This window comes from Culex quinquefasciatus, chromosome 1, assembly GCF_015732765.1.
Source record: "Culex quinquefasciatus strain JHB chromosome 1, VPISU_Cqui_1.0_pri_paternal, whole genome shotgun sequence".
NCBI classification, from domain to species: domain Eukaryota; kingdom Metazoa; phylum Arthropoda; class Insecta; order Diptera; family Culicidae; genus Culex; species Culex quinquefasciatus.
Genome location: NC_051861.1, coordinates 62226869 through 62241167, shown reverse-complemented (window position 1 = coordinate 62241167; position 14299 = coordinate 62226869). Strand labels below are relative to the sequence as shown.

The following is a 14299-nucleotide window of genomic DNA, read 5'->3' as shown; positions in this document are numbered from 1 at the left end:
GGCGAATAATCACTCAAAATGAATAAAAATGTCTTATCTTAATTTTTTTCACCAAAAATAATGCTCTTATTATTATCATTAAAATAAGTTTCATCATAAAATGCGCTAGATTTTGAATGATCTTTAGGCCTTTTCAAAGTTTATGTCACCTCCTCCCCCCTTCAAAATTGGTTAAAAAAATCAGGGGGCAAAAAATATATATTTTCATAAAACTGGAAAATTTCCATGGAAATAGAATCTTATCAACTCAAAACACTCTAAATGCCTTTTTCTGCATTGATAATCATATTTAGCTTGTCTGGGCTCGTTTAAAAATATGTTGAACTTTTATGAAATTAACATATACAGCACGGCAAAAACATTTTTTTTGTCACAAAAAGGATAGATCGTAGTAATCGGTGCGTGCGGGCGTGAATTTTTTTTACTGCGTCATGTTTTTTTTTTCGAATTTAAAATTAACCTTCTAGGAAAATTTTAGAAAATTAAAGTGTCTAAACCAGATATTAGATCCGTATTTTGCCTTTTCTGACAGTTGGTTGTAATGTCATCATCCGCGGAAAACTTTGTAAGGTGTAAGCTGCCAAAGCGAAGAACTGGACATTTCTGCAGAAAGTGTGAAGTCTTCCGAGTGTTGGTCCAGAAGGGATTTCTACTTTCTTTTCGTATGGATATCGTTGAAGACGTCCTTGGGCATGAGTAAGGACCTCGACGCCGTTAGCAATGTTGGCTTTAAAATAAAATTTCGTGATAATATCACTTCCCCCCAGCCAACATTTTTGCCATGCGAAGCGGGCCTCGACGCTGTGTCTAGGTTTAATTCCTAGCTAGGAGCCATCAGTGTCTTAAGAGGTGGTCCCAAGGCCGAGTAGGAGTTCATGAAGCAAATTAGTCGTCTCCCACCCCTTTTAAATTGAAAATGAACTCTGAAACCAGCGCTTACTCACAACAGAAACAGAGGCCTCTTCTAGGCATTGTAGGATAGAATAGATTTTGAAATTTATTCAAAAAAATATTATTACGTAGCATTTTGATATGTCAAAATTTCCATAGAGTCTCGGTCAATCAATAGTGCGATGATATCGGACAAAATTCGTTAATCTGTTGAACTAACGGTTTTCGGATTATGGTTGTATCGACCATTGTTGCGAATCGAGGGTCTACTGGAGCCTTGACGATCAAATGGAGCCTAACATTTCAAAAGGGCGCATGGGTTTTGTGAACAGGAGTGTGTCTCCTTCACTCAAATGACAGTTTACATAAGGTATAATAGAGATGCACTCTTGTTTGCAAAGCTCTATGCCCTAATGAAATGAATGGCATGAAATAGTCGTCTTAATTACTAGTGTTCAACTTATGAACTGTTCATTTATGTTTATTGGTTTTGGAAGCGGCAAGACTGGTTTAAAAACAAGATCCTTTACCTTATTTGGCGTTATAATAAAACATTCGGGGATTTGAGATTAAATTTACTTTCAGACAGTTTAGTTTAGGTTGTTGATTAAAGTTAGATAGTTTTCCGTAGATGAATAATTGGACTTAAATGATTAGTTGATTTGAACGAAGTGTAACATTTCATTGGCAGATCTGTTTCTAGTTGTAATGTACGACAAGACTATTGACGGACGTGACAGGTCGGCAGTTAGTTTTCATCTTTTTTTCTCTAGTATTTTTTATTTCCTTTGAATTTGGAATACATCATAGGTTTCTTTTGTATAGATCTCCGATTAGTTACATTTTCTTATTTAATTAACTAATAATTTAATTTATTCCGGGCCTTCTTACTTTGAATCACAATTTCAGATTTTCTTCATTCAGTGTTAAACTTAGATTACCGTGACTGCTCAAATCATCCAAGTTCTTACTACTCACATCAACACTAATTTTCTTTCACCTCCCCCCTCCCGATCCCCTATATCTTCCGGTGGTGTTCATTTGGTATGCAATACTAGTTCGGCCACTACCCTATTTTCCACAAGAAACCGGACTTGGACTGACTTGAGGCCGCGTCCCCCACCTTGCTCCGTAAAACGAAAACGAAACGATATCGTTGAAGACGTCGGGAAGCTGTTCCAAGGAAATTGGAATGTTGGGTTCCGATCCCTACGAAATCTACCAAGCCGATGGATCGGAATTTTGCTTGTGAAGGAGGTTTATTATGGATCGTTGAATCTGAATCTTGATTTGGTGAGATCTATCCATTTTATCTACCATTATTTGATAGAAGATTTTTTTTTCTCTTATTTTATATAATATTCTATTGATCAAATGATATATCCATATTATCCCTTTCCCACCTTCCCTTTCTCCTATCCTCATTTCCTCCCCCTCCCAACCCCCTCCTTTAAATATTATTATCTGCCAAATTTACACTAACACACCACACCACAACTGATTCGGAGCGTTTGGTACGGTATGTCCACGCATCCTTCCTCCCCTGATGATTCTGTGAAATGTGATCCGTTCACAGAATCTGTCTCTGCGGTTAATGCAACGCAGTAGGCCTGGCCGCTTTAATTTTTGCTATACATTTTCGGGGTAACTCGGATGTACTGTAATCATAACCGGCTCTGTGGCTTAATGGTTACGGCTTCTGCCTCACAAGCAGAAGGTTCAGGGATCAAATCCCGGCCGGTACCTTTGAAATTTGGAATCAGGAATTTGAACTTTGAATATGAACAAAAAAAAAACGAAAATGAAGCAGGTGGGATTCGAACTCACACCTCTGGATTGGTGGTCTAGGACGCTAAGCAGTCGGCCATCAGAAGGTTTACACTCAAGCAGTGAAATCATCCGTAATGTTGAAACATGTTATCTTCTCATATTATAAACGCGCTGATCCCTGATTTGCCTGACGGGATTGGAAGTCTAAATATAGATCGAGTTTCCTTCAGATGCTTGCTTCTATGTTTAGGCGGGGCCGAACAATGCCCAGCGACCTCGGAATTGGACCGCAAGGAGCTCTGTCATTCTGAAACGGGTCGTTGGAAGCAGCGCGAGGGCTATCACCACCTAATACCCGGGACTGAGATAAGTTGTATCAGCATTCGGCATATACAAAGTCTGATACAAACTATGCTTTCCCATAATATCGCTACCGGTTAGCGGGTATTGGATTGGACCACACACACACACACAACTCGGATGTACTGTAATCATTAATATTGACAAGAAAGGACTTGAGGCGTAATCTTACCACAAGTTCTTCCAGGATGCTTTCTTCGGACTGGCTGCGCTTGTGTTCGATTAGATTAGATTAGACAAGCAATTTCAACTTATGTTTGAAACCATTTAGTTTTACACAAACATCTGTCTCTCCCTCAATATTGAGTTGATTTCCATTAACTACCAAAAGCTGTTTATCACATTTGTTCAAAGGTTTGTCAAAAAGTCTGAAATATTGAGTTTTTCCCATCACTGTTACCGTTGATCCACAATCAATCTCCATTTGGACGAAAACATTATCAATTATGACATTTGTCAAACAAGGTTCGCTTATTTTGTTAATGGACTCCACACACATACATTGTAAACTACCTGGATTCCACTCGGAGTAGCTTTCATCATCCGATGTCTCCGCCCTAGGAACATCCGTTGTCCTCATGCGCCCCATCAGATCTGACAACTCCTTTTCCGCACTGGTCCCTGGCTTCGCGGCCTCGATGAAATTCACCGCATCTCGCCGCAGGTTTCTCAATGTGAAACACTTTCTCCTAATGTGACCTAACTCCCCACAGTAATCACATTCCATCTCCGAATAATCCCTCTTAGGCCAGTTGTTGTAGTTGTTGCGACCATTCAGTCTGTTATTGTTACTGTAGTTTGTGTTTCTTTGTGTGTTATCACCTTGGAATCGAACTGTACGTTGAGTGTTTTGTGAATTTTGTGTGCGATTGTGATTGTTGTTGTTGTTGTTGTAACCAGATCTGTTGTAGCCATTTCCCGATCTATTGAAACCGTTACCCTGTATATTGACATTGTTTTGTGTGCGTGTGTGTTGTCTTTGATTGTAGGGATGGCCCAAACGCTTGTGAACTGGTCTTCTCACTTGGTTAATCATCTCCGGAAGAGGGTAGTTGTAATTAGCGCACGAATTTTGATTGAAAAGCGAATGTACATTGCGTTTAGCAATGTTCCATGTAGTGATAAACTTGTCCAATTTAGCCAAATCCAACTTTTCCTCCTTCAGAAGATTTTCCTTCAACACAGCATCACTAAGTCCTACTAAGACTCTGTCAATGATGGCCACATCCTTGAAATTTCCAAACCCACAAAACTCAGCCTGAAGCTTGACAGCTTGTACGAACTCTTCAGCGGTTTCGTCCGGTTGTTGAGACCGTTGACTAAACCGAAACCGTTGTACAAGATCAGGCTCAGTAAGATCAAGTTTAAGCTTGAGTTTTGCCACAATGGTAGCATAATCAGCTTTATCTAATTCATCCTTCTTGAAGAGAAGTTTCAATTGGGAATAAATGTATGGCCCGCAAAGATTCATAAAATGAGATTTTTGAAGATCACCCTCCACTTTGTTAGCTTTGAAGGTGTAATCCAGCCTATCAGCCCAATCGCCAAAGGTAGTGCCTTTACGATATTGCTCAATGCTTGAAGCCATACTCATTTTGCCCTTTTTCCAAAATGCAATTTAATGGAATAGATAGATAAAAAAAAAAAAATGAAAACAATGAAGACCAATTAGTCTTGTTAGTCTTGGGTAAAAAAAGTCTTGAAAAACTCACCGCTCTGCTATTCCGGCCTTTGCCAGCAAATTTGCTTACAACGCCTCTCACACACACAGCAAAATGGCCGCTACCGCGTGCCCGGTACGTCCCAGCACAGCACAAGCGTCCTCCAGCGAACAATCAGCCACCGCCGCTGCCGCGATTGAATAATTTCTCCTTAAACAGCAACCTGGACGATCCGACCGGCTGTGACGTTGGAACCAACCAGACACTTGGAAACAAGAATTACTCGTGCCAAGATCACCCGACAGCACACACTAATTGCAATAAAATAATGAAATTTATGTTAATTTAAGATTTTTTAACTTTTGTTCTAATCAGAACCTAAATTCTTGCACACGCAACACTTACAAAGGTTAAATTGTTAATTATTTTCACATAAACTCACTCAGGGTTCTTTTGGTGATACTACCCAAAAGAATTTTATTTTATTTTAAAAGAAAAAGCACAAGGAACCAATTTGCCCCAGATGCCCTTACCTTGCCAATCAGCAATCACCAAACAAAAGAACGACGCGCGTGCCTTCCACAAAATGGCGTCCCAGAAGGTGATGCTCGCCGTGCCGCCTTTGTTCTGGACCTCGCCTGATCGCCGCGTGCCGCTTCCTCCGGGAAAAACACCCAAACGTCGAGCGTTTCCAACCGGCATCTTCGAAAAATCCGACACCTCCAAGCAGCTCTTGTCCAATCCGCTCCGGCGTCACCCGAAACAAGAAATTCCGCAACCGTAGAACACTTAACCGCTCACCCGAAAGTTCGGTTCAAAGTCTTTTTTTTTTTGCAAATTGCACCCGCGAAACTAATGCAATTCGATATTTAATCAAGTTCCGCGCACCCGAAAAATGCGAAAAAAAAAACTTATCCTCCTCGTCGCCACTGATAAGTGAGTGAGGGCTAAGTATTGCGAGGTTTCGGCGTGGTATTTGGTAAAGGAAAGAGTACTTGTTCTGTTCGTGGTGTAGAGAGAAGTGATCGAGCTTCTGCTCGGTTTTTATTGCTTAGGCAAAACGGTTCGGTGCGTTACATAGTATTTTGTTAGTATGCGTGACAACGCCAAAGCTTTAGGGTGGTACACCTCAGTTAAATGGTTCTAACGACGTTTACCTTACCCGGTTCAGTATCTTATGGTCATGAGTTCTTATGACATGTTCAAAAAACGTTCTCTATGCAAGTATGACTTGCACTTGCAAAACTAGCTCGAAACACGGACTTTTCTAACGGATGAAGAGATGTTCAACAAAAGTAAAACTTGCGCTTTTTCCAGCGGAAATCTCTTGGCGAACAAATGTGCTACTTGGGGGGTTTATAATGCATTTTAAAACACTTTTTTCATTGAAATGTTGAAACCGTGGCATGTTATTTAAAGTTTTTAACTGTTTTATTTTTTGGTCATAGTCGAGGGACATAAACTTCAAAAAATATGCAAAGGCCTAAATTGATTTTGACGAAATTTTGTTCTGCCGCTGCATGTTGATAAATTATACTTCGATGCCGGTGTGCTCTTTTGAGCTAAGCTTGCTGGGATTCCCATCTAGATAGAACAAGATAGCACACGGTCATCGAATTATTATTTTTTAATTTTGAAGAAGGATTGTTTTTTTCATTTTTCGTTGTAATTATCGAAATGAAATCCAAAGCCAAATCAGCTAATTATTTTTCAAATCCGGGACTACATCAGATCAAATTATGCAGGCTTAAAAATATAAAATTTGCTAACAAGTTTTAGCAAAATTTATTATGATTGAGCATTTAATTCTGTGCATTTATCTGAAAAATAAATTTAAAAAAAAAAAAAAAAAAAAAAACAAAAAACTGCCATCATTATCGTTTCATGAAATCTGAGAAAATATTCAGCCTACTTAAGTCCTGTAATAAATTTTCAATTCAACCTATCTCATATTATATGAACAATAAAACATACAATAACTGTGTTTCTGAATTTTACCATATTAAGGTCTCCAATTGCAATTATAAAATCAAAACTCATATTGAACCAATAATTAAAAATCAATATCAATTTATCAAAATGCTTGTTAATTTGGGAGGGGCGCCAAATTGATGCTTCGCCACGGGCGCCGTAGACCCAACGTACGGCTCTGGCTATGGGGGTAATTTGGACATGGCTTGTAGGGTAATTTGGACATACCTGAAAGTCTACCTGTTAGGCAACAAAAAAGTAACTTTCATGGTTGGATGAGTTTTTAAAGGGATTTAGATAAATTTAGAGGGATTTAATATGTCAAAACAATCAAAAATGAATGTGAGCAATGAGAACTTTCACAAAACCCCTATTTTTTAATTTAGATAAATTTATACGAATATTCGAATTGATGAAAATCTGATTACTGTACATTTGGCGTTCAACAAGACGTTCTTGTATGTAAACGACATTTCCTTCATTCTTAAAAAAATTAACGTGCTTGTATATGCAGACGACATGAAATTGTATATGGAAATAGGAAATGCCAATGACAGTCATGTATTCCAAAACGAAATTAATCTTTTCTACACATGGTGTAGTAAAAGCCTACTCCAATTGAATGTAAAGAAATGTAATTCCATTGCCTTCAGCAGAAAACATGAAACACCAAATATAACAGTATTATTAGGAAACCAACCAGTAGAAAAATGCAAAGTAGTACGTGATCTAGGTGTCATCCTAAACTCACAACTAACTTTTGTAGAACACTATAACACAATAATAAACAAGGCAAAAAGTACATTAGGCTTTATAAAGCGCTTTGCATTCAACTTCCAGGACCCGTATACTATTAAATTACTCTATATAACGTATGTCAGGCCACTCTTGGAATACTGTAGTATCGTCTGGAATCCATACTATGCCGTACACCAAGCACGTATTGAATCTGTCCAAAAACAATTCTTATTGTACGCACTACGTAAACTTAACTGGACTGCATTTCCTCTCCCATCGTATGAAGCACGCTGCATGCTCATAAACGGGTCTAGCTCATTTCCCCGAAAATCATTTCCCCTAATTGACCACATCCCCGAATACCACTTCCCCTAATCAGCCACATCCCCGAATGCCATTTCCCCGAATATCATTTCCCCTAATCGGCTATATCCCCGAATGCCATTTCCCCTAATCGGCCATTTCCCCGAATACCATTTCCCCGAATACCATTTCCCCGAATTCCATTTCCCCGAAGTGACACTTACGCCAATTGCCGTTTATTTAAATTTAATTTTCCCGAATTTTCATATGGGACCATCCATAAACCACGTGGACACTTTTTTGGGAAGCTGTTACCAACCCCCCCCCCCCCCTCGTGGCCAATTGCCTATACAAAAAAAAACTTTTTGTATGCTCGTCATACTTAAGTTCGACAATAAAAATTAGGTATCGATTTTTTTTCCGTGGAATTTTTCGAGGCCTTCGGATAAATATTATTTTATTTGAAATAAATCGAGTCTGGACTGCACTAGATTTTTTTGTTCAATTAACATTTGTATTGAACCGCATAATTAGATGATGTTTTTGAGAATTTTGCAAGGAAATTTGTCTTTTTCGAATTTTGTTCAAGAACCCAAAAACGAACAAATAGGTAAAAAGGCTGGTACAAACTTAATTTAAATTTAAATTTAATTTAAATTTTCACCAGATCCCAAACCAGCAATGTGAATAAAATGATCAGTGTGAACGGGGTTCTGTACTATGAAAATCGCACGGTATGTTTTTTGAATCATAAACAATAACAAAACTTCTATTGCATTATTATTATAATGTCTATAAGAAAAAAGTATTTGTTTTCAGAATATATATAAAAAAAGTCTGTAAAAATATTTATTGTATTTGAATGAATAGTACCAAACCATTCAACACCCCTTCCCCCCCAAAATGCTACGTCTCTTTCGAATGAAGCCAAAAATAAAGTTGATCATTCAAGGCCAATACGAACCGTTTGGTTTATGTTATAAAAATTGCCATCATTTTTTTTTTCTAAAATGTGCGCGCTCCTGGGCACCGGGCATTTCCGCTTGACCGCGTTCGGGGAAATGGCATTCAGGGAAATGACTTTTCAGGGATATGACTAATCGGGTAAGTGGCATTCGGGATTGTGGCCCATTCGGGAAAATGGCATTCGGGGATGTGGACGATTAGGGGAAATGGGAAATTCGGGTAAACGGAATTCGGGGAAATAACTATTAGGGGAAGTGTCTTTTCGGGGAAGTGGCATTCGGGGAAATGTCCCTTCGGTAATATGGGTTTCGGGGAAATGTCATAGATTCCACATACAGTCAGCAGCATTATTTTCAGTAATACGCAATAGTATTCATGAACCAAGCCGTACTCTAAGACATTCACCACTTTTTAGAATAACTACATACACGACAAATTATTTAAAAAATTCGCCATTAAATCAAATGATGCGCTTTTATAATGAAAATTCACAGTACATACATTTCGACATGTCTAAACCGGAACTACGAAAAAATCTGTACAATAGAAATAATATCTAGTATGTAAGAAAATTGTAAGTAGTCTACATAAGCTTGACGAATAAACAATAAAAACAAACGCGCTACCCAGGCTTAAGTTTTGCCGCTTCTCTCCTTGCAGAACTTCTGCAAAAGAGAGAGTTGAAGCCCAGTCAACTCAACCGTAATTCTTAAACGGGATTCCATTCGATTCGTTTACGTATTCCTTTTCAAACGCAACAACTGGTACGCAGGGTTGATGAATAGACACACACGAATTTTCTAAGTGTACTTTGATTTGGCTCTGCACATGACAAATTGCTGAGCAGTGCGTGTGCTTATGTTAAGCACACAGTGGTTATGATTTCACGTGTTTATATTTATATTACAGTTTTAAATACAGCCACATAATTTTTTAATCAATTAACTCGTTGAGAGTTATCCAAGCTCAAACTGGTGTGATAAGTTGGCCTTATCAGTAAACGGTTCCCAAAACCCGAGTACTTCAAAAACATGAAACATATTTTCGGTTAAATTTGTAGCGCAGATTATAAAAATAGCTATCGCTTTGCCATCGTTGGAATCAAGAGGCCAGTCACAGAGCATCCACCTTGCCACGGATTTGTCGGACTAGTCTAGCGGTCGACCACCCTCAGGCCTTACCTTCAAAGTAGGGTCAGTCGCATAAGCTAGTGCTGGGGCCGCCACTGAGCGATGGCGAATAGTCAAGACGCCTACCTGTTGGAACTAGCAAAGCCAGCTGGACATCCATAGACCCGGAACCGGCATGAAGTCCAGAAACGAAACCATCCACGGAAATCAGCGATGGAAACTGCATCCGGCAACTTAAGACAGGATTATCGCAGTCAACAACAGGCCTCTGAACCGGCAAATAACACTCCCGGCTAGACTGTAATGTCGATTTGTTTCGCCATCGAATTTTCCATAAATAAACTCGTTTCATTCTCAATCTAAAACATTAAAGAGCATTTTAATGTTATCCCACAGTTATAAAATATTATTTTACAAACCTCTTATTTATTGAAGTTTTAAAAAAGTCCGCTTGAAAATAAGCACACGTGCAGTTATGTGCTTGTCAAGTGACGTGCTTACCAGAAAAGTAAGCACGAGAAAAGAAAAAAGTGACGTGCATCACCATAGACACTGAAAAACATGCGTGCTTGGTGACGCTTGAAACCCGTCTCCTATGATTCAAGCACGACTCCGTGCATATCAATCAACCCTGCTGGTACGTACACGGAATCGGTTGTTGTGTTTGAAACGAAATACGTAAACGATTCGAATTGAACACCGTTTTGGAATTCCGATTGAGTTGACTGGGAGAGAGCGAACAATTATCGCTCTGGCACTAAATCGAACTGAGCGATTTCCACTCTCACTGCGCTTTTTCTCTCCGCCTTTTTCTGTCTAGCCTAATTCGGTATTACTCGATCAGTGTGTAGGCCAAGTTTGTTGTGATTCCTCCATCTTGTTTTGATTGGCGAAAACTTATGTCGATGGATTTTAGCTGATTTAATTAAAAACGAAAGGAAATATGTACTTTTTTTACTTGCATAAATGGCCAACATCATCATCCAAAACCTACGACAACAACACGCAAGCACTGATACTATTTAGTTAGACAAAAAAATGCGGAGAGAAAAAGTGCGGCGAGAGTGGAAATCGCTCGTTTCGGTTTGGTGCCAGAGCGACAAAATGTTTTTCAGTGACGTTTAACCTCGCGTTCAACACAACATCTCGTTGCACTCAAAATTAGAGTTGATCAGTTTGCGGAGCGTAGTGTCAGATAAGTCGCCGCGAAAATTCGATTTATTTCCGAAACCACAATAAAAAGTACGGGAATGTGCTGCAAGAAAGTGACTTATGCGGGCTGCAGAATTCTGTAGAAGCTGCAGAAATTCTGCAATTCTGCAAGTACGGGAATAGACCTAATGTCAGACGGGAGCAGCCCGGGAGCATGTTGACAGCTCCCATACAAACTGAGCGTACCCCGTTTTGTGGGCCCAGTGGGCCTAAGATGGCGGCCTTCGATATTATCTAGCCAAATTTTTGAAAATGGAGAAGTTTAATTAAATATAGTTTTTGCCTTGATTTGGTTTAAAACGACAAAATAAGTATTATGGAATCATTTTCTTTAAAAACTGGTTTAGAGATACGCCACGTTCAAATATTAGTCTAGAACTCAATGAACCCCAGAACCCATAGAACCCCAATGGCAGCCATCTGGGTCCGCTGATTTTCATTCTTTTCGTCAACGATATTTGTCAACAACTCCAGTCACAAAAACTGTTGTACGCGGATGACTTGAAGATCTTTCGTACCGTAACCTCCGCCATTGATTGCGTGGCGCTTCAGCAGGACATCGACAAAATTCTGGAGTGGTGTAGCCTTAACGGAATGAAAGTTAATCCTAGCAAGTGCAAATGCATTTCCTTCACACGGTCGTCCGCCCCAATTCGTTACAATTACAGTTTCGACCGTCACGAACTTGACCGCGTCAGTTCCATCAGGGATCTCGGTTTGTTGATCGACAGAAAACTAAACTTTTCCGAGCACGTTTCTGCGACGGCGGCGAAGGCGTTTGCAATGCTTGGGTTTCTCCGCCGTAATACTGCTGAGTTTGAGAACATCAACGCACTGAAAACACTCTACATCACAATGGTTAGAAGCATATTGGAGTACGCTGTACAGGTGTGGGCGCCTCACCACGCTAATCAACGCGACCGTTTGGAGAAAGTCCAACGTCGTTTCACCCTTTTCGCCCTTCGTCGTCTACCTTGGAGAAATGGTGTTTGGTGGTCAAGCTACAGCGACAGGTGTGCACTACTTCAGATGCAATCGCTCGAACAACGCCGCGTCTTACTTCAGCGAATGTTTGTCTTTGATGTCCTCTCGGATCGCATCGACTCCCAGCAGATCCGCGATGAAATCAACGTGTACAGACCAGTGCGACTGCTGAGGAACCTGCCCATGCTGAGAATTCCAGTCCATCGCACGCTCTACGGCCACAATCGACCAATTGACAGGTGTTGCCGCTTTTTCAACGAGGTGTCCAACGAGTTCTCACCTGGCCTGCCGAGGAAGAATTTTAAACTGAAAATCATCAATCTGTGATATATATGTTGTCAATGCTTTGTATGATTTTATTTTTTAAGTTTAGTTTTAAGGTATTCAGTCTGTGCGATTAACTCGAAGACGGTGTAATAAACAACAACAACTGTTGAAGTGAGCGTGCCACAAAAGCCGTCACGAAAAAAAAAGTTTGCTATGCAAATTTTGAGTTGCGTATTTGATGGGCGTACTCCGACGAGGCCCACTTGCCATCTGTCGGTGGATACGCGCAACTCACGAAAACTGTCATGTTAGGGGACGGTTGGACGGGAGTGTATAATCGCATGACTATCGGGACGGATAGACGGGAAGTGATATTTGAGGCATGATAGTTGTAGTTTTTTTACAACCCTGCCCGGTACTAATTCTTTTCTTTTTCGTGTATCTTACAGCATGCTCGTTAACCTGTTGCAGTGCGATGTAATGTTGGTAATAATGCAAACTGTGCTGAAGCGGGCGCTAGATCTGAAGGCGATAACATTCTCGGAAAGTCACGTTCAACGGGTTAGTACAAAAGATAGCAAAGTTGTATTTTGGCTAGTACTTATTCGCGATTTTTTTTTTTGTTTCTTTAGGTACTTCACTTGATCGGATACGCCATCCAGGAGGAAGAGTCCGGGTTCTATCCGTTTTTGAAGTTTATTGATCGATCGAATAAAATTAACCTGCTACCGGCATTGGAAGATTTGATAAACAATCCCAGAGTGAGTGTTTTATGTTTGTTAGAATGAAACAAACAAGTTGATCAATTTCCATAACTATTTGCCTAATTTGGTCCATTTCCAGGTCGAATCTCAACGAGATCTTTTGTTGTGGACTGTGCAGAAATTGAAGGATGTCACTCTAAAATTTCAAGATCGCAAAATGGACGAAGATCTGTGCTCCGAAGGCAAGCAGCAAACAACATCGTTGACACAAGTCGAGGGGGAGCGATTGGAAAAGGAAGAACGTTCAAAACTGGCCGCAAAACGGCGTGCACAAATACTGGCACAAATGCAAAACGCGCAGAAAAATTTCATGACTTCAAACGCAGAGTTGTTCGAAGTCAACGATGAAGAGGAAAAGGGTCACAAATCTAGCACTATGGAATGGGCAACGAATGACGAGAGTGACGAGCAGTCGTGCATAGGCAAGAACAGAAAAACTCAACGTATTGAAGAAGCACGATACAGATGTATTTTGTGCTCTGAAGAATCTGCAGTTACTAAAAGTGGCGAATGTATGGTGTATGCAGCATTTGTCCAGAAATCGAGCGTGCTTTCTCGCTACCAACAGACGGACGAGCAGGGTCAACTAAAATATCTCGAAACGAGCATCCATCCGTCTCCGCATGTGACAACTTGTGGTCATGTTATGCACGCTGCTTGCTTCGAGAAGTACTTCAGTAACGAAATGGTTAAGGAAAATCGTCGACCATACCGTAACCGTACGCCGGTGCTATTTGATATTGAAAAGAAGGAATTTTTGTGTCCATTATGTCGCTTTTTGAGCAACGCACTGTTGCCTCTGCTCCCCACGCTGAACAGTTTCAATACTATTGGAAGCGCTCCGCTATCAGTTCCTGATGCGATGGATTTCAGCAGCTGGTACACATCGATGGATGGGTTTATAGTTGAGTTTAGGAATGCAAATGACAAGCAGATGGAAGTACCACAAAATACGGACGAATTCGAGGAACGAACCGCTCTGTTTCTCCAGGTTTACGAGGAAGCCGTTATTCCGAAGCTAGAATCACTTGTTGGCGAGCCTGTCTATACGATGGAAAGCATCTCTGCGTCATTGGTCAGTAATTCTATTGAAGAGTACGTTAGAAAGTTTTGTGCTGCAGTTCATGATGTGGCGCCGTTTCCAACGACACCATCCAAAAACTTTGAAGAATACCTTGTGACGTGGCTTTCATGTGCGTACACTATTGAATCCTTGGAAATGTTGTTGCGTGCAACCGACAAGTCACTAAGTGGAGAACTGTCTATAAGGTAATAATCTGCG

The 14299-nt window shown here is 40.3% G+C and overlaps 1 protein-coding gene across 1 annotated transcript in view; it reads left to right on the top strand.

Annotated features, from left to right (window-relative positions):
- Nucleotides 1–14299, top strand: part of LOC6051267 (E3 ubiquitin-protein ligase UBR1) — a 162464-nt gene that overhangs the window by 146789 nt on the left and 1376 nt on the right. Inside the window, 3 exon segments of the mRNA XM_038250665.1 lie at nucleotides 12703–12814; nucleotides 12886–13014; nucleotides 13097–14286. Coding sequence (XP_038106593.1) covers nucleotides 12703–12814; nucleotides 12886–13014; nucleotides 13097–14286 — 1431 coding nt within the window.